The sequence below is a fragment of the Gymnoscopelus braueri genome, assembly GCF_963280865.1.
Source record: "Gymnoscopelus braueri genome assembly, chromosome: 9".
In the NCBI taxonomy this organism is placed as follows: Eukaryota; Metazoa; Chordata; class Actinopteri; order Myctophiformes; family Myctophidae; genus Gymnoscopelus; species Gymnoscopelus braueri.
Genome location: NC_137610.1, coordinates 31551051 through 31577898, shown reverse-complemented (window position 1 = coordinate 31577898; position 26848 = coordinate 31551051). Strand labels below are relative to the sequence as shown.

Here is a 26848-nt window from a genome sequence, read left to right as displayed (position 1 = left end):
TCATTATATGATTAGAAGGAGGGAGTGATACGGAGGAAAAAAAACGTTTATAATTATGTTAGAGAAAACCGACCGAGGTAATGTTTTGCTAGAATGAACATAAGACTGATTTGTACCACGTGCTGTCCACCTGGTTCCCAGAGAAAGGGGATCACCTTTACTCCCTTTACTAGATAGCTTGGGTCAGCATAATCCGAATGCCCATCTTATGTATTGGGCAATTAGACAAACAGTTTAGGTAGAGTCACTGACTGTCACAGGTAGAGTCACAGTCTGTCATATGCTTTTCTCTTCATCAGATCACTCCATGGGGTGTATTCTTGTACTCATGTTTTTTCTATTCTGTTACATTATATGTAATGTATAATTACATATCATTTATTCCCACTTCTTGTGTGTTTCTCCATCTCAGGGCTCTGTTAAGTCCGGAGATTAGCCTGTGACTGGTAAGGTTTTGAGATAAGCAGAGCTCACATCTGTTGGCTACCTGTGGTCGCTCGGGGCTGTAACATTATTGAGGGAGATAATTGTTTTAAGGAATCTCTGTGTAAACATTCTTACTATGTCAGCTGTTGACTCCGCCCATGGGGGGGTCTGTTCTGTCATGTCCAGCTGTGCCACAGCCCACAGGATCTGTGGCCAGCAAGGCTGACCCTATCAGAAGCTCTTGCCTTTTCACCAATAATAGGTTGTGATGTAGAATGATCACCAGACATTTTGCATCTGGATGCTGTCGGGTGTGGAGTCTCTATTAAAAGACTCACTGTATCATATTCATAACGTTCTGGTCGCATATCCCTTGTAGAAGTCATTTTTGATGTGATGAAGATTTCTACAACAATTTAACGGTCCGATTAGCCCCAGACAGACAAAGAGATACATGTCTAGACTGTTCGCCTCCTTCAGAGCCATGACAAAAAAGAATAATAATGGGGGAATCCAACTAGTTTACTTATATCTATACAGTATATTGTTTGTTTCTGTGTTTTCATAAATTATGTAATGCCACTGCATTCCCCCGCTGGATCAGTAAAGGTCTGTCTGTCTGTTTGTCTTATGTACTGTATCTATGTCAGGGGTTTTCAACAGGTGGTCCGTGAAGATATTGCAGGTGGTCCCTGACCATGCATTTAGTAATGTAGGAAAGTGAAAGTGAATATTTCCTTCCATGGAACAGTGCCCTAAATGACCTGGTGACCTATGATGATGTGTCAATGTTGTCAGTTACTGGGAAGTCGGAGGTCAACAAATTCCACAGAAAATCTCAAGAAGGGGAAGTGTACCGGATTGCCTGATTGAGTCATCATTATTAGGAAATCAATGTGCCCATATAATCGCATGTGTGTGCTCACTTATACATACAATACAAATCAGTACATCAGTTAACATGAGTGATGAGTTTAATGGAAGGTTGGATAAAGTAAGAGAATGGAATAAGGGTAACCTTGGGATAGGAATAGATCAGTGGTTCTCAACCTTTTTTTGAGCTCTGGACCACTCACATATTTCAGTTAAACAATGCCTGGGCTTGATATTACATTACAATATTACATTACATTACAGTCATTTAGCAGACGCTTTTATCCAAAGCGACTTACAATAAGTGTATTCAACATAGGTAGGGAACGAAAACTACTAATCACCAGAAGTCTTTAGTGCATTTTCTGCAAAAACAAGCAACCAAGAGTATACCTAGCGCTAAGGTAAAAGTGCAATATATCAGCTACCTATTTCCTTAAACAGATGAGACAAAATAGCTAAATCAAATGAGCATGAGCTAAAACAAATAAGTGTATGGACTAAACAAGATCCAATAAACAATACAACAATAGAAAAATAAACAATACAACAATAGAAAAACGGATATAATTTGTTGCACATAGTATCGTGCAACAAATTAAATCAAGCCCTTAACAGTCATTATTTAATTGCAAGCTTTTTCTCCCACACCACGCCTATTAATTCAAATATCTTTGTACATTTGCTGGACTTTATTTTAATACATTTAACAATGGTATTTTATTTAAGTATTTAAAAAATTAAAAATTTTCCCATGGACCACCTGCAGGCCTAATTACACCATGGACCACTAGTAGTCTCGTGGACCATTGGTTGAGAAACAGTGGGATGCATTGCATAGCAAGTGTGTTACCACACAACAGTGGTCCCCAGGTTGATTAGTCAGGGTAGTGGTCCCTCCCTGGTTCACAATTAGTTGAAACCCCCTCATACTATGTGACCAATGTGGACTGTGGTTGAAGAATGAGAACATCAATGATGTTCAACTTCTCTTCGTGAACAGATGAAAGAAGTATTCAGACCTCAGAGAGGCAGACAATTGTGAATTTACCAAATGGAAAGTGCTGCACAATTTTCTTTGTTTGTAAGCCAAACATCTGGGTCAGAAATTCTCAGAATACATATCTGAAGCATAGGGTATCAGACAAGCTGTGATGCATGTAGAAAATACCAAGGATGGTACCGTGACGTCACAGCCGATTTGACGTGTAGTCTGTCTGCCTGTTGTTGGGTTAACCTTACCATACGGTTTCCTAGTTGCCTACTAGTACGTAGTCTTGCTTCTAGCGAGCTTAAACATTTCTAACGTTATAGCGGCGCGGTTCAAGCATTGATTTATTCAATAAGGGTTCGATGGAACAGCTTTTCCGATAGATGGCGCTTAGTTGTGACATCACTGGTGAGACCTTGGCATGTTTTATAGTAGTTCACCTCACGTTGATCACCAGCGAAAAACGAGAAGCAGAGACAACGTTAGGAGCGTCGCTAGCAGTAGCTGACACATAACAGAAGCTAACCGGCTAACTAAGCCGTGGAGTGTGTTTTGTGTGTGTCTTAACTTGCCAATGAATGATTCATTCAAACCCGCATTTTCGAACCCATGGATTTATCCGAACTTTGCTAAGTTAGCTAAGGTTGTAATTGATTAAAAAATGAATTCCAACGTCAGTTCTCCGGCCGTGGGGGAAGAAGACGACGACGAGCTCGAAGACGGAGAGATCTGTGACGATGAGACCGAGGAGAACGTGTTGGTTCATCTGGAGGACATGAGGCCTATAACCAGCGGCGGGGCTTCGCCCAGGAACAGGCCGAAACGACGCCAACAACAACAGCACCCGCACAACCTGAGCTCACTCATGGCTCACAACCAGCTGCCGCCGCCGAACTTTCGACATCTGATGCCGTACAACGGACCTCACAACAACATGATGCACGGCCCTTTCCCTCCGAGCCACAGGCAGCAGCAGTGCGGGCCTAGCGGGCCCGACCGACCCCCTCCTCCGCTGCCGGGACTACTGGGACTCGACCACGACCAGAGCCCGCGGTCCAACTTCTGGGAACGGAGTCACGGTGCCCTGGGTCGATTCAGGCACAAGGTGCCGAACGGAGGACGCGAGGACTGGGGGGACCGGGGAGGAGGAGGGACCGTCTGGAGGGATGGCGGGGGAGTGCGAGACAACACCCGGCCTCCCCCTGTTCGTTATGGGCCTACAGAGAGCCACAACAACAAGAAGGAATCTCCCACGAGAAAGCGTATCCTTCTTTTACCCATCATAATCTAATTCTAAATGCGTTTGGAGTACTAATTTCATTTTGTGCCCGATCAGTTCTGATTGGTGTTACTGTCCATGGCAGTATGTTAGCCTTGGATCAAGACTATCATAGATGTATTTTGATCAATTTTGACATTTAGATTAGATAGTAAAAGTCAGACTCGATAAAATACATCTATGACATCTATGAGTCTTGATCCAAGGCTAGAAGTATGTATGTAGAGTAGACCATCAGCCTTGATACAAGACTGTCATATATGATATGTCATGATAGATGACCGTCTTGTGATCCAAGGCTAGTAGACCATAGCATGTGTAGAAGAGACTACTAGACTAGACTGACTGGGAGACTCAGTATCTATTTTTCAGGGAACGTCTGAGTCGTTTCCGCCTCACACATTCAGACTGACGTAACCCTCACATGTCAGTCCAATGAGGCCATTTTATACAGCTGTTAACTGTTGCACAACATCAGAAGTGGAGATTGCTCGGGTTTCCTCTGAATTGTTGTTTTTGGTCCCATTGTCACACAGCACACATTTGTCTTTCTTCGTCTCTATGTCTGTCTATATCCTACTGTTATCCTGATGGTATTAAATATCTCTTCATTACCATCAATTAAACCCCAATCAATACTTGTAGGCTACTGTGCTTTCCTTTACTCTTAAATTCAGAAAAACAGCAGGGGAGGAATCAGGTAAGAAAGACTGTGACGGTGTACACAGGTGCCAAATCAGAAAGTGCTGTTGATGAGAGCTTCGAGGACTTGCTTTCAAAGTATAAGCAAATTCAGCTTGAACTGGAATGTATTCGTAAAGAGGAAACGGCTTTGGAGCCCAACGTTTCCCTGCCAATAGAGGAGACGCAACAGCATCCTGCCAGTATTCCCGAAACTGAACCAGTACCTGAAATTCCCAGTATTCACCCACAATCTCCTACAGAGGAACCACAATGCCCTGAGAATGCAGACAAAAAAGCCTTTCAGGCGTTCAACATCAAACCAATACGCCAGAAACTGCTCACACCTGCAGAACTGGATGCTGCTTTTAAGAGCAAAATAGCAGAGGAACAGGGCGAGGGACCCGAAGATGCTGAAAGGGAAGAAGAACAGGGCCAGGGGTCAAAGCTGGATGTAGAAGAGTCTGACAAAGTTCCTACTGATCTACCAACTGCTGCTCTTGAAGGTTTGTAATTTTATGTCAGAGCAACATCCATCAAGTAACAGCCATATGACATGGAATCAATCAAATAGTTTCTGGTTCAGTGTTCATATGGTTACACAGCATCAGCTTATCAATGAATTGTTCTGTGTTTTCAGAGAATGAAGAAAAATCGAGACAAGAAGATGGAGGAAAGACGGAGGAAAAGTCAAAAGAAGGGAGTGTGGATACTGCCACAAAAAAGACCCTGCGCTTGAGTAAAGACATGGGGAAAGGACAGAAGGGGAAGATGAAAATACCCTGTGTATGTTGTAGCAGTGGGTCTGCAGAGGAAATGGAGGAAAAGCCAAATACAGGGAGTGTGGACACTGCCACTGAAAAGACTTCCCTCCACTGCAATAAAGAAATTGTGAAAGGAGAGAAGGGACTGTTGAAAAAGCCCTGCGTATGTTGTGACAGTGTGTCGTCCGCTTCCAGTGAAGAATCGTCCTCATCCCCTGACAAAGTACGTCTGTAAGCACAAATGGGCATGGTCTAACATTAGCCTGTCTGCACAACTTTAAAAGGTTGACTGTTTACTAACTCACAGGTTTCATGGGATATTTGGCCATTTACCTTAACTCAACACACCCAAAGTTTAGCTATAAATTGATTCTAGATTACATTTTTTTATTTTATTATTACAACAGATCCAACAAGAAATATGACTTATCCATTTACCAACTTGTTTTTCTCAGTGATGTTTCCAGTGATTCTATTCTTTCTATAATTAGTTTTAGTTTGTTTTTGAGAAGAACTTTGTACAATTGAAAATGTAAAGGGTTGACGAGGATTGTTAATGCTTTTGTACTCCAACCCTTCACAGCCACTAGTCAAGGTTGAGGAAGAGGAACTGTCTGAAATGCAGCTTCGTCTTCTGGCGCTGCAGTCAGCCAGCAAGAAGTGGCACCAAAAAGAGCAGGAGGTGATGAAGGAGAGCAAGGACCGGAACACCAAGGCCTCCCAGGAAAAGATCACCAAGGCCTCCCAGGAGAAGATCACCAAGGCCTCCCAGGAAAAGATCACCAAGGCCTCCCAGGAAAAGATCACCAAGGCCTCCCAGGAAAAGATCACCAAGGCCTCCCAGGAGAAGATCTCCAAGTCAGGTCCTGCCACAACTCCACCCAAAGGCCATAGAGTCACCACTCGATCAGTTTCTTCTGCTGCTGCTTTAGAAAGAGCCCGGACCAGGTCCAAGCCCCTGGAGAGAGACCGAGAGAGGCCCATGGCTGGGACCAGGCAGACGGAGAGAGAGAGGACGATTGCCGCAGAGAGGGACAGGGCAAGACCTGGCCCCAAGCCCCTGGCGGAGAAGGGCAGAACTCCAGTAAAGCCTCATTCAGCCAGGAAGACGATCAGCCCAGGTGAGAAAGGTCAGTACCATACCCTCTGCATGACTTGATGGTCTCTTCACTGAGTCGTTTTTTTGTCTTTAACAAGACAAAAACAACACAATTGTGTTCAATCAGCCATCACATTAGGACCTTGCAATATATACATTTTTTTTACTGATTTCTTTTTCTGCCAGTATTGCGAGTGTCATTTCTTTTTTTTAATTGTCTATGAAGCTGATGATGATCTCTTTACTTCTCCTCTTTTTCTTTTTTGTGCCCATCCAAGGCTTTGCAGCCAAGCAGGCGTTCAGGAAGCAGCAGCTGCGAACATGGAAGCTGCAGCAACAACAGGACCAAGAGGAGAAACGACGACAGGAAGAGGATGAACGTCGCAAGCGAGAAGACGAGATACGGAAAATCCGCAACTTGTCGAACTCTGATGAACAATACAACCGTTTCATGAAGCTGGTCGGAGGGAAGGCGGCCCCCCCTAGTAAAGTAAGATGCTGATGAGGAATGTTTTGTCTAATTCCATGTCCCCTAAAAACCATGGTGCTTGCAACTCCTGAAAATCTCTTAAATGTCTTGAGTTGTTGTGACTTCCAATTTCCAGGCTGTAAAAAGTAAGAATAATGTTAAATGTATTATTAAAAGTAAGTAGCATAATGCACAAGACAAGTGGAGGATAAGGTTCTCAAACAAAGGTCCAAAATATAAGATGGAAGGTAATAGCTATAGCTAATAGCTATTGTATAATACCAAAATTATTACTAGCCATTATTATGCTACCCTTTATAGCAGTTTGATTAGGCTTACAGACACAATAAGAATAACTATGTACATACAGAGCAATCGACAATGCGTTTTGGGTGTTAATAGTAGAAACCAGTTAGTTGTGTATGTTAGATGTATTATGGTACTAGTATAGAGCAAACACAATCCACCTCATCTGTCTGTGTATTAAAATGTTGTGTGCTTCAGTCTAGAGACAGAGAACACAGGAAATCTACAGGCAAACAAGGCCTGGACACATCAGGGAACCTCTACCAATACGACAACTACGATGAGGTTGCCATGGACACTGACAGTGAAACCAATTCACCAGGTCAGTGACCATTTTACAGGCCTTTATGTATTCTGTGCGCGTCACCCCCTGACAGATGGCTCCCCGTATCTTTTGAAGAATTTACTTTGAAATGTGCCTTTATTTTCATATTCATTGCCAGAAACCCCTTGTTACCATATTGGGATAGCAAAACTAGTAATGCAAATTTTCAATGCAAGTATGAAAAGCAGGATTTCAGTAATGTTTCCTTAACCACAGTTCTATCCCATTAATTTGAAAGACACTTGTTTCTGGCAAAGGTTACTTTAATATATTGACTAATGCTGAATTTGACAGTTCATATGCCTAAGTACTATGTATGCTTGTTTTTTGCTAGCCCCTTCGCCATCGCATCATCCATTTGCTGCTGAAGATCCAGCCTGTGTCCCTCACATGCCTCCATTCACTACAGACTCTCCACAGTTTGGAATGGTATGCCTTGTACCAGTGATTCATAACCTTTTTTAATTTTAAGGATCCACAGTTTGATAAGCATTAGGGCATTAACCCTAATTTGATATATTAATAGGACCCCAGTCACCCCAGTGACTGTACGGTTCCATTTGTACACTCTTGCGTTACAGACTTGAAAGTGATTATGTTCCTAGTTATCAATCATCCATCCCTGGAACCCCCTCAAAAGACCACTGGGGGTGCCCGGAATTCATGTTGAGAACCAGTGACTAATACAGTAGCTTATGTAACATTTTTATTAAATTAATCAGTGTGACTAATGTCCACATCCACAGTAGCAGGAAGCTAGATTTCTTTTTGTGCGTGTACAACTTCCACAGTAGCATCGCAAACTTTGCATGCAACTTTGCCAACAATCTATGGCTGATGGTTGTTTAGCTGATAAAGGAAGTGTAGACAAACTTGATCATCTCTGACCTGAGATTTACCAAAAGTTGTATGATGACTTGTGGTAATTTCTATGGCAAAAAGTATAAAAAATAACGCTAACCACCTTTCTCACTTATTCATTATGGCAATTGATATTTTATTTGTTTTGCACTTAATGTATTTTCACGATTCTTCTCAGCCTTTCTTCACGGCACTGTTGTCCACGCTTCCTCCCCCGCCACCTCCACTCCCTCCACCCCCCGACGAGGTGGAGCCGCCACCCAAACCACCGCTTGCTGACGAGGAAGAGGAGGAGGAGATGCTGCTGAGGGAGACCTGCCTCATGTCCATGGCCAATAAGAGAGTGTGTACGCCTGAGGTACAGTCTCCACACTACCACCGCAATTATCACTAAACCACTTAAACCCTATATACTGCAGGATCTCTTTGCAGAAAATAGCTGATCTACAATGTGTTGCAGCGCAACGCATTGTGAGTTAGTAGATCGTCTGTCTCGTTAGCAGCATGAGCAGATTGTGGCTGGGGAGGTTCTGTTGAGTGTCTTTTATGGTGAGATGAGCATTACTAACTATGAACAATTGATGGCACTCTTGCTTTTGTTTCATCCTGTCTGTGCTGAAGTATATTCATGTGATTCAGGAAGAGTGATTTGAAACGCTCTCTGCCACTAGGCTCTCTAGGGTCTGTCCAGTCAGTGTCAAAGTGTAACTACAGTAGCTCTATGAATGGTTACAAAAAAGAATGTCATGATCTGATTAATCGTGAAGTGAGTGCGTCCGTGTCTGTGTCTGTGCATCTCTCTTTCGTACCCCCTCTCTTATTGACACATTACGCCACCAATTCAACATTTGAATGTTGAATTGACCCACTCGCTTCACAACCGCCGATGGCACAGTAGACACGGTCACAGACGCTAATTGGCAGCCAGACAGCCCAACGTCAGCTTGGTGTCATATGACGGAACATAACTGATGAGCAAGCTCACAATGCATCACATATTAGCTATATCAGCTATTTTTGAAAATGTTCAGCTATAATGACCAAAATACTGGGCGCCAAGTTGAAAGTGGTTGCAGTTTTGGCGCATATTGCATCCTACAGGACAATTAAAATGATAAAGTTCATGATAGAACGTGTACGCCTAATTCGGAGGAGGGCAGGCAACATGAATAACAATCTGTCCTTTCATTGTCCCCTACCAAAATTATTCTACAGTTTACTCCATACTTCAAGTACTGTCGCTTACAGTCCTCAATCACTGACTATCCCAAAGTTGTGACTACGTCACTGGTGGGGAATGACATGTTTACTATTTGATTTTCACAGCTGTTCACACCACCTTTTCATCATTCTATGTTGTCCTTTCCTTCTCCAGGACAAGACGACCACTAGCGGCCCTCCCTCTCCGAGCCCCCAGCCCACTGTGGGTGTTCAGCCAGCACCCAGGGCCAACCTGAACACGGTGCCCCAGACACGAGGCAATAAATTCCCCAGAGGCCATCATGTTCCCCGAGCCCCGCTTGTGGTACGTTTACTGTGTTTGAATTAAGTTTTACGGCATACAATATTTTATATAAAAAAATAATATACATTCGAAAATCAATAGGATCGAAAGGCTCGAACCCATTTGGTGTTTTAAAAGGAATATTAAAAAGTAATTTTTGGCCAATTCTGACAGCCTTTATTAACACTCAGCATTTTACAGTGTAATATAGTTGTGGGTGTGTGGGGACTTTTCCAGTCTTCATGTGAAAATAACACAATAGCACGTGCATAGCTGTAGGCAACATGTGTGGGCAATATACACCAGCTCCAATGAAGCCTATCTTCATCTGTGGTCCTTGAGAGATGATCCTGGAGGAGTCATGGACAATGAAGCTTCAGTAGAATTTTTATGTAACAGCCGTTGCTTAAGGGTAATTTGTCATTTTGGTCCCTCCTTTAGTCCAATTTGTGGTTCTAGTGCACATTACAGAGCTAAAAATCTTGATTTTGGACACGTTGGCGTAATAAAAAATCTGCTTTTCATTTTCAAACGGGAACACAACTTTTTTTATGTTTAGCGGGAAATCAAGTTTTTATTTTGCCAATTCCTCTTGCGATAATGATACATTTTCTTATTGCTGTGGTAGCCCACCAGTGCTGAAAGACTTCAGAGGAAACACTAAAGCTGATATGACCTCGTTCTGTTTTTTTTTTATCTCCTCGTGAAATGGAGAAAGTGTCTCACAGTAAGTCCAGGGCATACATGTTGTCCAGCCTACTGAAACTTCCTGTAGCCCTGTACTTCTAATAAAACACTTTGCTGTTTGGCCACTCAAAATAGCCAAACAGCATTGGCCACGCCTCCAGGTCACAAGTGAAGTCATAAAGACACGCAAAATAGGGCCCTCTAGGTCTTCCAGCCTAGGCTAATATGATGAGGATAAACCAATAAACAGCTGGACCTGCGTTAAATGTTTTTATGTAGTTACCTACAATAAGATACAGATGTGAACTGTGGTTCAGGCCACCATGCATATGGTAAATCTTTTTTCATTTATTATAAGTGCCATGAACTGAAGCTGTATTAACAATGTAGGATACACCCTATGTATTGTTCATTATGTTTTATGTGTGCAGCAAACCAAATGAGTGTATACTGAAGTGTGTGTGTGTGTGTGTGTGTGTGTTAGCTCCCCAGGCACAAGTCGGTGGTGGTGCAGTTGAATGACTCTGATGATAGTGACTCTGACATGGATGCCTGCACTTCTACTCCATCTGTGTTTGGAGGGCTGGAGTTCATGATCAAGGAAGCCAGGAGGACAGTAGAGGTGGGTGGCTTTGACTAGAAATAACTTTAACCATAATTCATCTACTACTCTAATAATGATCTAATAACCCTCCCCCTCTCATTAACTATGTAGATGGATGCTAGGGGCATATTGCTTACTTGTCATAGTTCCCTGACCACTTGTGTAGTGATATGGGCACCTACTCTTATTATGTATTGTAAATTGTATAAGGCCTACCTTACCTGCCAGTTTGTGGTACATCAGAAAAAAATTAGGGAAAATATGTGGGAATTTTCCATCTGGCTTCACAGCATTGGGGATAGTACAGCAACATTATCCATTTCCATCTATGCTATAGCATCTATTTAAAGGGCAACTTGACAGCTTTTTTTTTTTTTACTTGAATCTGCTGATTAGACACACAATGTTATATCCGATTTATGTCTTCCTCACAATAGAATGATTGATGATGATGGATGTTATTATATGCATGCATGTCTTAAATATAAAATGTCACCCTAGGCTGCGAAGCCCAAAGGCGTGTCCGGATCTGAGAAAGAGAACAACCCAGTCAGGAACCCAGTCAGGACCCCCGAAGCTCTGCCCGAGTCAAAGAAGGCTGAGTATCGTCTGCTCAAAGAGGAAATTGCCAGGTATTATGTTATTGCCAACCATCAGTATTGCTAGTTGGTAGCCTTGTTTTACTGCTTGCATATGATGTGCTGGTCTGTTAGGTAATGTAACCAGGAATAGGGCTACCATTCTGAGGCTGCCATTGCTAATGCTGTATGTAGCCTTGGTACTTTAAGACTCCTTGTGTCAAAAACATCCACTAAGCTAGCATTACTGTAAGGAAAAGGCTCATAAAGAGTCCTAAATGTGAAAACGTTTGACTTGTAATTCGGGAAAATAGAAAATAATGCAGTGCGATTCAAAATAGTTAAACATTACTTCTCTGACCGACTACAGCAGGGAGAAGCAGAGAATAGTGAAGGAACACAGCCACAGCCCTGTGGGCGCTGGCTCACCAGTGGTCTCTGACTCCGAGGTGGACTGGTCAGCCAAGGCCACGGCAGAGTTCCGCTTAAAAGAAGCAGTGGAAAAACTCAACAAACACAGGTAACGCCCTCAACACTGGACCAAAGGGATGTGATCTCATGCCCCCGTGTTGCACAGTCCCAATGTCACCCCTATTTGTCATATTTTCCCCAGTAGTTCCAAGTACTAAAAAAAGCAATTGGGCTGCAAAGTTTTGTCTGCAAAATGTCATGATTGATATTGTTATTGTGATATTCAGATGAAACAATTGCATTACCCCTTGTCCATCTCTCTTCCAGAGCTCTGTTGCAGAAAGATGAGGCCATTCTCAGGCAGCTGCACCAACAGGAGCTGAAGAAGAGGGAATCGCTGAAGGCAGCCGAGTCCAAGGTGGTCAAACTGAAAGAGCAGCTATTGGCCTCTGAGAAGATAGTTAGTGCGAACAAGGCTCTCCTCAAGAAACTCCTGGAACAGGTGAGGTCAGATGGGAGCTGGTAATCAGTGTTTTGATTGTCTGTTGCATGAAACTTCTTTCAAATGGTGAGATGTTTAGATTGATTGATTTCTCTCAAAAGTCTACAATAAGTCTACATAAAGGTTGTGACAAATAAGTTACAGGTAAGCGCGTAAGTAACATTAAACTCAATTTCTTCTGCACAGTTACATCGTGTTGAGCACCGTGTGTCTCTAAAGAGGACCATTTCTGCGCGGCTGGAGAAAGAGTTGACCCTGGCCCAGATGGCATTAGGCAGGGGCCTGAAACGACACACCGACTCCAGCCATCACTTGGTGAGTCTAATCTAGAAATATATTAACCATATGAACCCTAGCGGTGAAAATAGGCGGGCATTCGCCGATGCAGATCTACAGGCTCACAATACGTCCGAGAGATTTGGCGTAGAGGGAAAAATGAGGGGGCCATGGATAAACATATGGGGACCCTGCTCAACGAAATATACAGTATATGGTGGTTAACAAACAATGAGAACCAGACCAGAGTGTCCCACACAACGTGTCATTGCATCATCTTAACTGAACAACAAGCATACAAAACCATCATGTTAGACAAAGTAAAACATGATATTGACATTGTTATTACAAAAAATGACATTGTTATTTACACATTCCTCTTCATCGCTCTCTAGAAAATCTCTAAAATGGTATAAACATAATCTTCTGTCATGGCTATGTATGTTGCTGTTTGCCATCTTGACACTGGCGAACCAGTTCTAGTTTGTACATTTCAAAATAATTCAGCTCTGCCACGCCCTGTGTCATGGCACACATTATATGGCTTTCAAACGTCATACGCTTTGGCACCACCTTGTGGCATCATGTGATCATGATATCTTGTCATAACATGTGCATTGAGGTTATTTATAAATATTTGTGCTGCTCTGTAAGAATGGTTTATAACCAAGACATTACACTTTTGTTTATTTCAGTTTTACAAAAACATATGCTGAAAAGAGGACACAGTAAACATGTTACATTTACTCTCATGTCTGACGTTCATTGTTTCCTGGTGTTAGCTGTCTGTCAAGTGATGCGTTGAAGGAACACTCGTCTATCTCACAGAATGCCCTGATCAGAGCTCTCTGGCTCCAGAGCAGAGCATCAGAATGCAAAGAGAATTCAAAGGTAGATTGTAACATAATTAAACGCTTTCAACGTTACCTCCTGTTCATCCAGCCAGGAAAGCTGAGCCGTCTTGACGGAGCTCCCCGCGGCTCTGAGCGCCATTTTGCCGAGCTGATTGCGCAGAAGCAGAGACTCCAGCAGCTAGAGTCTGAGTACGCCCTGAAGATCCAGAAGCTGAAGGAGGCCCAGGCTCTGCACAACCGTGTAGGGGGAACATCTGAACCGCCGCCCATACGTACTTCAACCCCAATCCCATCCCCATCCCCATCGCCAAGCCAACACCCACCACCGTCCAGCCCGTTCCCTGTGCCCCAGCCCTCCCTGCACGATCTCACTCAGGACAAGCTCACGCTAGACAGTGGAGATATCGTGGAGACGGAGGACAACGACGCCGAACCTCAAGCGGCACCAGCCGCTGCCACCAAAGAAGGCACCCGCAGACATTCCCTCCGTCAGTCCAACTCTTTCACCAAGCCTAAACTGGAGCAGCTGAGCTCCACTCCAGCCAAGGACGGCAGCACAGTCAAACCAGCCAAGGCCACGGCTAGCTCGGCTGAGCCTTCAGAACTGTTTGCCGGACTACACATGGAGGCACTGAAGAAGAGGGATAAGCAACAGGCCCGAATGGGCGAACTGCTGCTAAGCGAACTACACAAACTGGGAGGAGATGTGGAGCCTCCTCCAGTTGGAAAGGTGATGCTGAAAGATTTTAAGAATCCAATGACCTGTAAATATATGGTTATCTGCAAAATTAGTTGTTCGAAAAAACAAACTACGGTACACACAGAGTCACTGTCATCAGGCTCACCTGCTCAGAATCTAAATTGTTGTTTGTTAGATATTATTTTACACATTGAGCAAAATGAGAAAACCTCAGGTTTGAGCATCAACAATTTAGCTATCAACAATTTAGAATTCAGTCTTTTGTTTTCTTTTGATGATGTATTTTAATTTTGATGGGGGGGACATATAACTTGTTTGTGAAGCTCATCCTTTGAGTAAAGGAGTTGGGGCAAGTGCCAGTAGTCTTCTCGACGGATTTTTGTCATATTTTCACAACAGCAGTTCCAACATTTTGCGTAACTTTACCGTTTACCTTTACTTAACCGTTTTTGTATAAAATAAATTCTAGATGAAAGAATGTGTTTCATTAGACTGGATCTTTAAGGCCTAATTTTTATCAGACAATAAAATAAAACCGTTTAAAGAGAACTTGCTCAAAAATGCACAATAAATACTTGTATTCAAGTGAGGGGGAGAAGTGTGGCAAATTCATATTAATAGTCTCTTATATTGCTGCCTGGCTTTTCAGGTGATTCTAGTGGATGTGGAAGCAATCTCAGGCCAAACGGCTGGTTGTACACCTGAGTTGAAACCTGTTCCTTTTGGACCATATCGTAGCCCTCTCCTGGTCTTCAAGTCCTACAGGTATAATCTCATTCACCATATACTCAAAATAGCATGTGTACCATAATTTGTCTTGTCATTCGGGAATATAGATGTGTTGATAACCTTCACTTACATTATGCCATATGGTATTCAATAGTATATTCATATATCGCTCCCTGCTTGTACCTTCATCATTTCATTCATTTCAGGACATTTAATGAAGATTTAAACCATTTGTTTTTCTCAGATTTAGTCCATATTACCGGACCAAGGAGAAGTTATCTCTGAGTTCTGTAACTTACAGCAACGCTGTAGAGCCCAAGAAGTGTTTCTGCCGCTTTGACCTCACGGGTACATGCAATGATGATGATTGTCGTTGGTAAGTTGTTCAAAACAAAAACGGTGACCTCACAGGTACATGCAATGATGATGACTGTCTGTAAATGTCCTTACATACCGGGAGTGTGTGTAAGGGACCGTAAGTGTTCAAAACACTTAGTACATGTCCTGAACTGCTTCTGTGGTGACCTGAATTTTGGGTCAGAAGCCAATTATTTAAATAATGCAGTTTTCCTCAATCTATTTCATTTGTTTGTTGTTCACCTTTGGGTCCCAAGCTGGCTGCTTGAGAAACATTGAGGGAAAGTCTGTCAGTGTAGTAGTGCAATTAATTTGTGTTCTATTGTAGTACACTGTGTAATACAATGATACAACAAGAACAAAGCCTTTCCCTTAAATCCCAGACCTTCTTTTGTGTGTGGTTTAATGCTTTCTGTCCTGTACTTAATACTTCCTCAGGCAGCATATGAGAAACTGCAGTTTCACTGGAAACCGGCTGTTCCAGGATATCCTTTCCTACAACCTGACCTTGATTGGCTGTACGGAGAGCAGCTCAAATGACGACATCAGAGCATCTACAGGTTGGCTTTAATACATGCATGGATGGGTCTGTAGAAGAGTGTACAGATGAATGGGTCTGTAGTAAGGTTGCAGTCTAAATACCTTGTGTCACAAATCTCTGTTTTTAGAAAAGTATATCAAGAAGCTCTTTGGCGCAAACAAGGACCGCATGGGGATAGACCAGAAGGCAGTCCTCCTCGTGAGCAAAGTGAACGAAAGCAAGCGACATGGTCAGTATACAGCAGTAATTCTCAAGCCATTTCATTTCAAGGACCTCCAGTTTCATATGCATACGGCTACAGACGCCCATTTGATATATTTTTTATACGACGGTGGAAAAACTATGGAAACACGTCCTTGGGCTCTATCGTGTTATTTTTCTGTATGACGGGAAGTGCTATTTGTGCTCTTTTTATCACCAAATAAAATGTAATTTTGTTTGTTTGCCAGTCCCTCCCTACACCACATGCAAGGACGCAAGACTATGGAGACCCACCCCGTCATGGCAGACTGGCCCCGGGCCCTCAGAGGACAGCGAGGATGAGAGTACAGCCTTCAGTCTGACTCCAAGGAGATATGGTGAGCACTAAGCTCTGCTGCTGACTGGCTGCACAAAGTTAGGGAATGTTGTTTTTTGTTGCATGAAAGTGTAACTCCAGATTTAACATTACACTTGGCTGCGGGTAGTTTGTGGTACTTGCTTTACAGATTACAATGTAATACAATTCTTAAATGGGTCAAAAATGACCAGATTAAGCAGAAAATGATGCACAGATAAATATTGGTCACCTTGAGGAAATTGTGCTGTATTATACACTTATTTTAAGTGGCAAGAATATACTGTATATACAGTATGTACACACACACACCCACACACATGGATGTATTGGTGAACTAAGGGTGTCTAATCAGAGCTTTGAGAATCTGAAACCTCACTTGTCCTGACCCAGTAATTCAGAGCATCCTGATGATTTTATTCATCAGAGATCAGTGATTAATAAGAGCATATAAAATATGCAGACGATTAACCAGATTTGTGATTTATCTTTGCTCACAGACAAATGCTCCAAGACCAGCTTGTTGGCCCTGGATGCGTTTGTTTCACCAGGTGACAAGCGTTATTTTGTCAGCGAGACAGATGACATATCTAATCTGGAGACCAGTGTGCTGGAGAACCCTAGGGATGCACAGCTTTGGATCAAATTGGCCTATAAATACCTCAGTCAGGACGATACGTAAGTTTCAATCATCTGGAATATGTTGGTTTTTCACTCTGTTGGCACTGTTGTTGAATTATTTCTTCTGCTGAATTAGGAAACCTTTAGTAGCTTTGTTAAACAATTTAGACCCGAGGCCGATTCTAAAAATGCCTTCTATTGTTGAATAATTTATTTAGCTTAATTAGGAAACCATGGACTTGGTGGATTAATGTAGTTCCTCTTTCTATGATGTTATATATATCTTCCAGCTCTGCCTCAGAGTGCCTGGACGCAGCCTTAAACACATTGTCTCGTGCCCTGGAGGACAACTGTAACAACCCTGAGATCTGGTGCCAGTACCTGTCTCTGTTCTCGCAGCGGGGCAGCAGGGAGGAGGTGCAGGAGATGTGCGAGATGGCCGTGGAACACGCTCCTAACTACCAAGTGTGGTGGAACGTAAGGCCCCTTTAAATCTGACAAAAAGTATATTTGGGGTTTTTGTTGATTTATTATATCTTCTCAAATATGCAAATGAAGCAGGGCTGTATGGCTGAGACGAAAGGGTTCAAACGGCTCAGTCCTGATGAGGGATTTAAGTTTTTCAATATTAAAATGCGGTAATTAAATTAAATTGACAAGCAAGGGAAAATTAAATGCATTTGAATAACCCAGGTGGAGATGTCATTTACTTTTCAAGCATCAAGTCGATGTGTACTGAGAAAACATGTATTACCAGAATCCATATGTTAATGAACAGGACTAATCCATCTTCAAATTAGTCCTCTAAACATTGTCTTTATTCATCTATCATTTGTTTTTCAGTATTTGACCCTGGAGAGTTCATTTGAGGGGAAAGACTACGTGTGCGACCGTCTCCTGCAGTACCTTTTCAGCGTGGCATCATCAGGGGTCACTGACAAAGTCTCTTTCCAGCTGCTAGAGGTCCTGCTCTACAGGGTCCACCTGAACCTCTTCACAGGCCGCATGGGGAGCGCCCTGGCCATTCTTCAGGTGAAACCGCAGTCTCTCAAAGACTACACACATGGCACAGCAGGCAAAACCACACTGTATTTAATTTGGGACTTTGAATAAAACCACAAAGTCTAAACTTTGGTTTGGGTTTTAGAGAAAGTTGTCAAAATTGCGCTCATGTATTATTCCCCCCCAAAAAAGGATGTTTTCAACTGAAAGGTGTTGGCACTTTCACAAAAGGGTTGTATGGCATATAAATTACCAGAGGACCGCTTTACGCTAGCCTGGTTCCAGACGAATCTGCCTTTGCAAAATTGCATTGCACTTTAGCCCTAGGCAGTGTGTCGTATGATATTGTATGGCCACGCGAGGCTAGCTTTACGCACCATACTATGGGTGCCCCCCCCCAAAAAAACGGTTCCAGTGCTTTTTTTTTCATAGGTCTCAAGTCGAAACAATACCTAAAAATCCACAAGGAACACAATAAACCTGTTTAGGTCCACACTAACATGGCATCTGAATGTTCCAGAATGCCTTGAAGTCGGCCAATGAGAGGAGCATTGCAGACCACCTGACCGCTAGCAACCGCGTCTTGGTGTGGCTGTCTTACATCCACCTGACGGAGTTCGACTGTCTGCCGTCTAGCCTGTATGACCCGGCCACCTCCGGCCCAAGCAGGGTGGTCAGCACAGAGCCTTTCAAGTTACCTTGGCGATCGCAGCAGGACATCAGCACCCCGTCCGACATCCTCATCGCTCTCTTTGAAGGTACGAGAAGCACATGACGCAAATGCAACGTGTTGCCTGCTTAATGTAATATTCTTTGTACTGCATGGCTCCTGTGGGGCAAGCTGTCTAGAAGAGTCTGTGTGTGTTTGTGTGTGTGTGTGTGTGTCTCTGTCTGTCTGTGGCTAATGTCGCAAACCGCTGGGCCGATGAGCACCAAATTACTTGTGCATGCTGTTAGTAGGCCAAGAAGTACATTATTTGCATTTTATACCTTTTGAATATATTTTTGAAAAGTTAAAGTTCAAAGGAGAGGCAAATGACTCCATATTTGTAAATCAATGTCACAACAATGATATGACGTTCAGTGTCAATATGATGTCATGAACATGAATTCCACGATCCACATGGAAGCCATGCCATTATTATGACCTTTTCACACGGGAATCAACCGATGGCAATTCATTTTCCATGAGAAGCGAGCGGTCTGGTAGGGATGCGCAGGCAATCTGACTGGCTGAGTTACAAGCGGAGGTACTCAGGGGGGTACACTCACCCGTCCGCTGCTAGAGTTGAAAAGTGTTCTTTTCTACACTTCTATTGACAATGACATGAGGATTGCAGGCCGATCCGAAGTACACAGGCGTGTGAAAAGACCTTTAGACCATATCTTGTTTGTCTCAAGCTTGATAGTATGTACTCTGCAAAGATTTCTTGAGCATGTATGCTGTTGTTCAGTTTTATGTGACTGGCACATGACAGCACACAACTAATTTGTTTCTGTCCTACTTCACTACTTCACTCCTAATGAGTATAATCGTTTAGTGTTATAGTTACATGATGTGTTTTTTCCCTGCTCTTTTAGATGCCATCCGTCAGTGCACAGATGAGTCTCGGCCTCAGAGTGAACGGACTCTGGCCTGCATGCCTCTTCATTCCAATCTAATCTTCCTGTATAATCTGTTGGAAAGGTGAGCTGGATGTAGCTGTTCTGTGTGTGAGCATGTACGGGCTTGTGTTGTTGTACCGACACAACATGGTACTCACGCGAATGCTAATAAGAGTCTGCTTATTTCTTTAGGTTTGACGTGGGCATTCAGTTGTGTCAGTCCCTGCTGGAGTTGTGTCCTGAGTCCTGTGCCCTGCGGAACAGCCTTGCAGACCTGCACATAAAGAAGGGTGACAGCGACCAGGCCGTGAGCATGTGGCTCCACGCCCTGGTAGAGTGTCCCCACAATGCAGAGGTCTTCTACCACTCCTGCAAGTTCCTCATGGCCCAGGTAAGCGTGGATGGATGCCTCCTCATACAGTCTCTCACTAGGGAAGTTGACAGTTGTCAGAGTTGGCTGCAGGTCTTCCTGATGAAGGCTGAAAGACGTTCATTTCTTGACTTCTGCAGACTCGTGAATTTCACCCTGGGATCAATAAATATTATGATTCCTTAGCACTAAAACGCATTGATATTTTAATCATGATTGCAAATCATGGTAAAGCACAGTAATGATGATACAAATGGAAGGCAGTGATAATACAAAAGAAAAGTCAATCTGACCAATTTATATTTTGTCAGACATGATCAAAGGGCATTTAAATATTTACAGATGATCAAAGGTTTTGCTGTTCGACACTGTAGTTATAACCATGTCTGGGACTGGGTAGCTGTCACACTATACTTAATCACTGTTTTGTCTACAGGAGAAGTCGAGTGCCATTGTTCCTCTCTTCCGGGGTTTCATTCTGTCTCTCTGTGAAGATGAACAGAGTCAGAAGCAGCCTGTAGACGTTCTGCGGTAGGTCAAAGACTTTCATATGACATCTAGCTTGCAGCAATGTAATGCTTAATTTATACGTGATGAAAGTAGGCTATTTTTGGCACACTACACCATTGTATGGTGGGTGAACAGTCTGTATCAGGCTAAACAAATCACAGTAACGCATAACATTTGAAAATGAAGCGATGAACAATGTATTGGACGAACAGAGCCATCTTTTACGTAGTCCACGTAGAAGTCGTGAATTTCTGTTCCTTTTGTAGACACATCCTTGGTGTTCCCATAGAGGAGATGCTGAGAGGGCCGATCATCAAAAAGCACCTTCAGGAACAGATACGTCACCAGATGCCTTATCTGCATCTGGTTCACTGGTGTGTACCACTTAATGTTTTGTACATAATCAACAGAGTCCAGGACGGCACGAGACCGCAAGAGTGTTATTGCTCTCGGCGAATGATTTTCATCAATGCGTTTTAGTTTTTATATTGTTGCATCCCTCCTTTTGAGTGTCTTACGTTACCTGGCCCTAGTGGGGATCAAGATGACCCTGACAGTGTTTTGATGCCATGCGCTACCCATTGAACTGTTTGATCCCCATAAAAATGTTGTTTTTGTCAGTCACTGGCAGTGGCTCCACGGTACGGTAGAGGAGACTGTGGATGCTTTCGAGAGGGCTCTGGGATCAGGCATGCAGCTGGACGTGCTTCACAAACTCTGGATGGAGTAAGTCTTGCAGGCACAGAATTCAGCAGCATGCTATGTTTCACTTTCATTGTGTCACCAACAAGTATTCCTTTAAAATACTTGACACTTCTTTACACTGCCTGAATGAAAACATGTAATGTTTATAGTGCTATAATCCATCACTATAGGTACCACACATAAAGGTGGGGTTCAAAGCAGCAGAACCCTTCTGACTCTGACTTTTCTGTTTTCTGTCTCCAGTTATCTCCTCTTTACCAGCAGTAAACAGACTGACAGTCGGGGGACCAGACAGTTCTCAGACCTGGTACGGCGTTGCCTGGGAACGGTTCCTTCTCGGTTGGAGGTTCCCTTCAGTCCAGCGATGTACTGGAGCTGCTACCGCCTCCACAACAAGGCAAGAGAACACCCACTGGCTCTGAGGCTCTGCTTGGCTTATTTTATATTTTCTAAATGAAAATGGGTATCTGCATATTCTCCCTTGATGCGTCAACTCGATGCACTGTGTTCATTATTGATGCAGAGCAGTAGCGTCCCCAGGAATGACATTTAGGGCAGGCGAGATATTTTTTTTTGCCCCCCGCAGATGTAAAGATGTACCCCCTCCCAACTGTACATACTTTCCCCATTTGTTTTCTCAAATTGTTTCATTATGTTTATTATGGTGCTTTTCTGTGATTGCCCCAGAGCACCGCTAATCCTCTGGTTCTGCATTGGCTCTTCAGGTGGTCGCTCACTATTTAAGCTGCCTGCCCAAGTCCCAGCATGCCCTGGTCTTGGAGAGACTGAGATACTCCATGCCCAACAACACTGAGCTGGGCCTAAGGTACCGTTCACCACTGTCATCACCCTGCAAATGCATGCCATGAATGGAACACACCTACAGCATATTGTGATATCTTATCACAGGTTTCTCTGTGGTAACTTAAAGGTAGGGTAAGTGATTTTCTTTGGTTAAAATAAGTGTTAAATAGCTCTATATTCTGATAGTACTCATTGCTATAGAGTGTCTGTTCAGTAACAGGAGTCTCCTTGTCTCTCCAGCTCTTTATAAAACAGAAAATGCATTTTCGTTTCAGTTTCATTTCCAATTTTATCCAATAAGGATAGAGAATTCAGTCAGGATACAGATTAAACAAGTGCAATTGGAAGTGATGACACTAAGAAATGAGCTGACAAATGGGAACTGGAACACTATAAAAATTAAGCTGATAAATGGGTACTCTCTTCTGATTGGCTGAAATATTGTCACCTACCAAGAAATGTATTTTCTGTTTATTAAAGAGCTGGAGAGACGGGGAGGCCCCTGTTACTGAACAAACACTCTATAGCTATAGCAATGATTACTATCACAATATAGTGCTTTAAACTTTTAACAAAATACTTTTTGCTTTAACCAAAAAATATCACTTACCCTACCTTTTTAAATGGTTGTAGCTTCATTGGTGTAATATTGCAGGATATCTAGAGGGGTATTTTGTAGGGGTGTCACGATACGCCTAATCTTCGATTCGACTTTCGATTTTAAGGTCACGATTCGATTTTCGATGCGATATATATATTTTTAAACGTCCTTTTTTTCAGCTTTGAGGGCTATATGATTATTAATTTAGGCTATTGTCTTGATTTGTAAAGAAAAACACATGTTTCTCAATAAGTCCCTTCTATTTGAATAATATCAAATGAGAATGAGAATAACAAAAAGTGTTTTATGCCCTTACAACAACTGTCATTTTCAGATTATTCTTTAAGTGATGAGTTAACAACAACATTCTTGTGAAGCTCTATAACTAAATAAAATCTAAATACAAAGTTGAACATGTAAGAAAAAAGGATCCAAAGACAACTGTTATTTGGCTACATGTTCTTAAACATCTTAAAGTATGTTCACATTGTTTGAACAGGTAAGAGCTTTAACAAACAAGAAATGTGAATAATAAGCTAAGCCAGGGGTCTTCAACAGGGTTTTTCTTTTTTTTACCTTAACCCCATCCCTTTTCTGAGGTGAACTTTAGCCAAAAATAGCAGATCTACAAGCTCACAACGCCTCGCGCTGTGAGACGTTGTGAGCTTGTAGATCGGCTATTTTTGGCCGAGAGGTATAGGTGTAGAGGGGGAAATAGAGAAGACGGAGAACTATCAATGTGGAGCATAATCGACAAACGGTAGCCGTTTTGTCAACAACGCGTCTGGTGCCCTCATAATTCACTGGGAAGCCAAAACATTGCCAGACTTTTGACTTAAAGGAAGCGGGAGGGTTTTCCAATTCTTCCGTTTGTGTATCATCATTACCATCGCTGGCTTCAGCATTGGCCATGGTGAAATGTAAAGTAGTAGTACAGACGCAACGCTACAGCCGTCTCTCTCTCTGACTCTCCTCCAAACTCCTCTGCAGTGTGCACTGTGTGTGGGTTTGTCCTGTCGTCTTTTTTTCCCTCCCCCGTCGTAAGCACGCATGCGCGATGCACGGAAAAGCACAACAGCGGCTCCAGAATGGCTTCACCCGGACGTGCAATCGGATGTGCGCATGCGCCAGAGTATTTTTTTTTTAAACCCTTGAATCGCGACACGGCTTTTGATTTCGATACACTGTATCGTACGTCATTTTCGGTTCGATTTCGATACGTATCGAGTATCGTGACACCCCTAGTATTTTGCCTTGGGAATGAACGTGCGCACAAGGTTATATTGCCATATTTAGATATAAAGATATTTAAAGGTAACGTAAAGGCTATTGGATGTACTGGTTATGTTTGGGCTCCTCTGTCTGTGTGTCATGGATAAGTCTGTCGTGCACTGATCGGAGGCAAGTTTGTGGGTTTTCTAGATCCATACTGTTCAGACGGTTAGTGTTGCTTTGTCGCTGTACAGGTTGCTGCACCATGAATGGCAGGAGGGAAACATTGAACACCTGAAATTCCAGGCCAGAATGTTGAGCAGTAGTATTCCAAAATGTCTGGCTTCCTGGAAAATGTAAGTTCCAAGATCTCTCCTCACTGCTCAGAAACGTTTTTTAAAAAAAGCATGAGGACATTATGCTTGATTCAGAGAGAAACGTATCGGACCTGAAATATGTCTTTGTAAAAAAATAAAATAAAAAATCACATTGAGGGTTCAGGAATTGCTGCTGATCAGTTTGTGTTAGCTAGCCAGGATGGGAAACTAACACCAGCCACAAGGCATACGCTGATAAAGTTTGTCTTCAATATAAGCCTCTTTGGCAAGTAAGCAACCACCATTCAGAGGTTCTGTGATAAAATGAAAAAACAACACAACCTGGTGACAAGCAAAGCAAAAATTAGTTTCCTCTCCTTGCTGCTAGCCATTACTGTCTTTTAAGAGAGTTTAGGGAGTTGTCCTGCAGTGAAGCTCACAGGCCTTTCTGCTGCATTTCTCGGCAGAGCAATAGCTGTGGAGAGGGAGCTAAAGGAGCCATCTGAGGTGAGTTAGTGATGGAGGGGGGGGGGGGATCAGGGTAAGAAATACTGAGAATCAAATAATTAATGTAATGCGTAAATGCAAATAATGAATTGACATCCTAACCTTGTGCTGCCTTTTCCTCCAGTCAGTCAGTAAGTTTTTCCTTATCTGACTTAACTGTTCGATAATCATGGCCATTTCATGTTGTTGAATCTTATTTCTTCCCCTGCAGGTTTATTTGTCACTGTGCACACAAACAGGTGTAATGTATGGTGGTTTAGAGTGTCATAGTTTGAAACGTTTGGTTTTGTGATTATTGTGGCTCAGGTCAGTTTTTTCTGTAGGAAGGTGACTTAGAAAGACAGCAAAAGCAATCTCTGACTTGACACCATTTTGTTCTTGTTTTGTTTTGCTTTTTTGTCCTTGTCCTTTTAACTGACTCCGCTTCCTGCGTTTGGTGGTCTTTTTTTCTTTCTTTCTCCCCCCACCCCCCCTTTTTTTTATTTTCTTGTAGGTCCGAATTCTGTATCGGCAAGCTCTCCAAAGCCTTCCACTGTGTGCCACCATATGGAAAGATGTAATTTGCCTCCCTCTCTTTCTCTTCAATACAAAAATATGCATACACAAACATCACATTCTCAACACAATTTGTTGCACCTGAGCGGTATTACACGCATGTTCACCTGCCACCCTTCCCTCCTTCCTTCCCTACTCCTCTGACCCCCTTCCCTCCCTCCCTTCCTCCCTCCATTCCCCCCTTCCTTCCTCCCTGTCTCTTCCCTTCTTCCAGTGCCTGCTGTTTGAAGCTGCGGAGGGAGGTAAAACTGATAGACTGAGGAAGCTTGTTGACAAGGCTCAAGAGGTGGGAGTGAGTCTAAGTGAGACCCTAAATTTAGGCCCCGGCAGAGTTCAGGGAGAGGATTCCTGACACACACAGCACCCCCCCAGTGCGTGCCCATTTTCCTACGAGAAATAAAAGAAGCGCTAGTTTGGAACTAGATTATCCAATCAGACCAGACGAATCAAACTGCCACTGCCTAGGTAAGCCAGGGAAATACGCGAGGCGGTTATCTGCCTGCACTATCCTGCACCTCCCTGTAGCGCCACCAGGGAGCGCCAGGAATCAAGGAACAGTCATCAACGGAAGCCAATGATCTCCCTCAAATGACCACAAATGTCTTGGGGCCCCGCTTATATCATCCTTACATCGTGTACGTAAGTATAGATCCTGCTCAGTGACAAAGTCTTACCTTTTTTCCTCCCCCTCTGTTTTAATTTATATGTTCTCCCTCTTTTTGTTTGTACTGTCACCTTTTATTTTTTATATCCCCCCTCCTTGTTTACCTGGGGTTTGGCATTTGGACGGACTATGATTGTCACTGTGGTGTTAACATATCTTGTGTTTTTAAAGGACGGTTTCCCCTGTAGTGATGCTGCAAGAACTGTACATTATCTATTTTTGTTTTTGTCTCAAAAGGAAGAGATTGTTTCATTTGTTTAAAAAGTGATTAAAAAATTTAAACAATCAAAACTGTTGAAAATCACAGTCCATGTGGAACATGGCTGACCTGCCAGTATTCTATTTGGCCCTGTTTGTTGCCAATACTTTTTGAGACTGCCACAGAGACTGCTGAACGCTGTGATGATCTTCGGCCAGCCGATCAACGGGGAAGGCCCTTTAAACTCATTATACCAGGACAAGATAGTCAGCAGCCTGTAGCTTAAATGTTTTCCTGTGCAATCTTTTTTTTTTCTTGAGTATTATAAATAAGTTAGCGAGGACAGGCAAATTTAAGTCCTTCAACTTTTATTTTGTATGTTGTATAAAAATGTTTATATTAAATTATGCTCTATTGAGAATATTTCTGTTTTGTGTTTTTATTTATTTGTAAAGTTACTTTGTATGGGTTGGGTGCATGAGATTCTAGTGTGTCAACAGTCAGCAAATGTGGGATTCAGTGAGAGAAACCACTTAACCAAGATGCAACATGTGTATTTCAGTACATGATCGCATACGGATACAATGACACAAAGATGGGCATCCATAACGCCACCAAGTAGAAATGTATTCAGGAACTGTTTACAGGACTACACTGGTTCTCACACTCCTTTAATCTATTTTGTATGCATGGAATGAACAATGAAGATTCTGTTTACTGACTTGAATCACATACTGTACATGGAATGGAGTTTATCATTCCTAGGTCTGGATAGTGAATCCCCTGGCGTTATCAAAACTTCT

General features: G+C 42.8%; 1 protein-coding gene across 2 annotated transcripts; it reads left to right on the top strand.

Annotated features, from left to right (window-relative positions):
* The first annotated feature begins 2755 nt into the window (after positions 1-2755).
* On the top strand, positions 2756-26468 carry zfc3h1 (zinc finger C3H1-type containing). Of its 2 annotated transcripts, none has more exons than XM_080438488.1 (35): positions 2756-3552; positions 4247-4756; positions 4891-5237; positions 5598-6135; positions 6392-6603; positions 7087-7210; positions 7548-7642; positions 8253-8432; positions 9450-9599; positions 10750-10887; positions 11371-11501; positions 11818-11967; positions 12186-12360; positions 12547-12675; positions 13579-14220; positions 14840-14955; positions 15164-15295; positions 15715-15836; positions 15945-16046; positions 16267-16395; positions 16874-17051; positions 17285-17471; positions 17838-18026; positions 18517-18754; positions 19578-19683; positions 19794-19992; positions 20408-20502; positions 20748-20855; positions 21103-21207; positions 21430-21583; positions 21912-22012; positions 24058-24159; positions 24588-24627; positions 25121-25183; positions 25397-26468. In XM_080438488.1, the coding sequence occupies exons 1-35, from the start codon at positions 2952-2954 to the stop codon at positions 25532-25534; spliced, it is 6726 nt and encodes a 2241-aa protein (XP_080294614.1). In that variant the 5' UTR covers positions 2756-2951; the 3' UTR covers positions 25535-26468. The 2 variants fall into 2 exon arrangements, with proteins under 2 accessions (XP_080294614.1, XP_080294613.1); XM_080438487.1 differs by having other exon boundaries at positions 5598-6144.
* Positions 26469-26848: the final 380 nt, after the last annotated feature.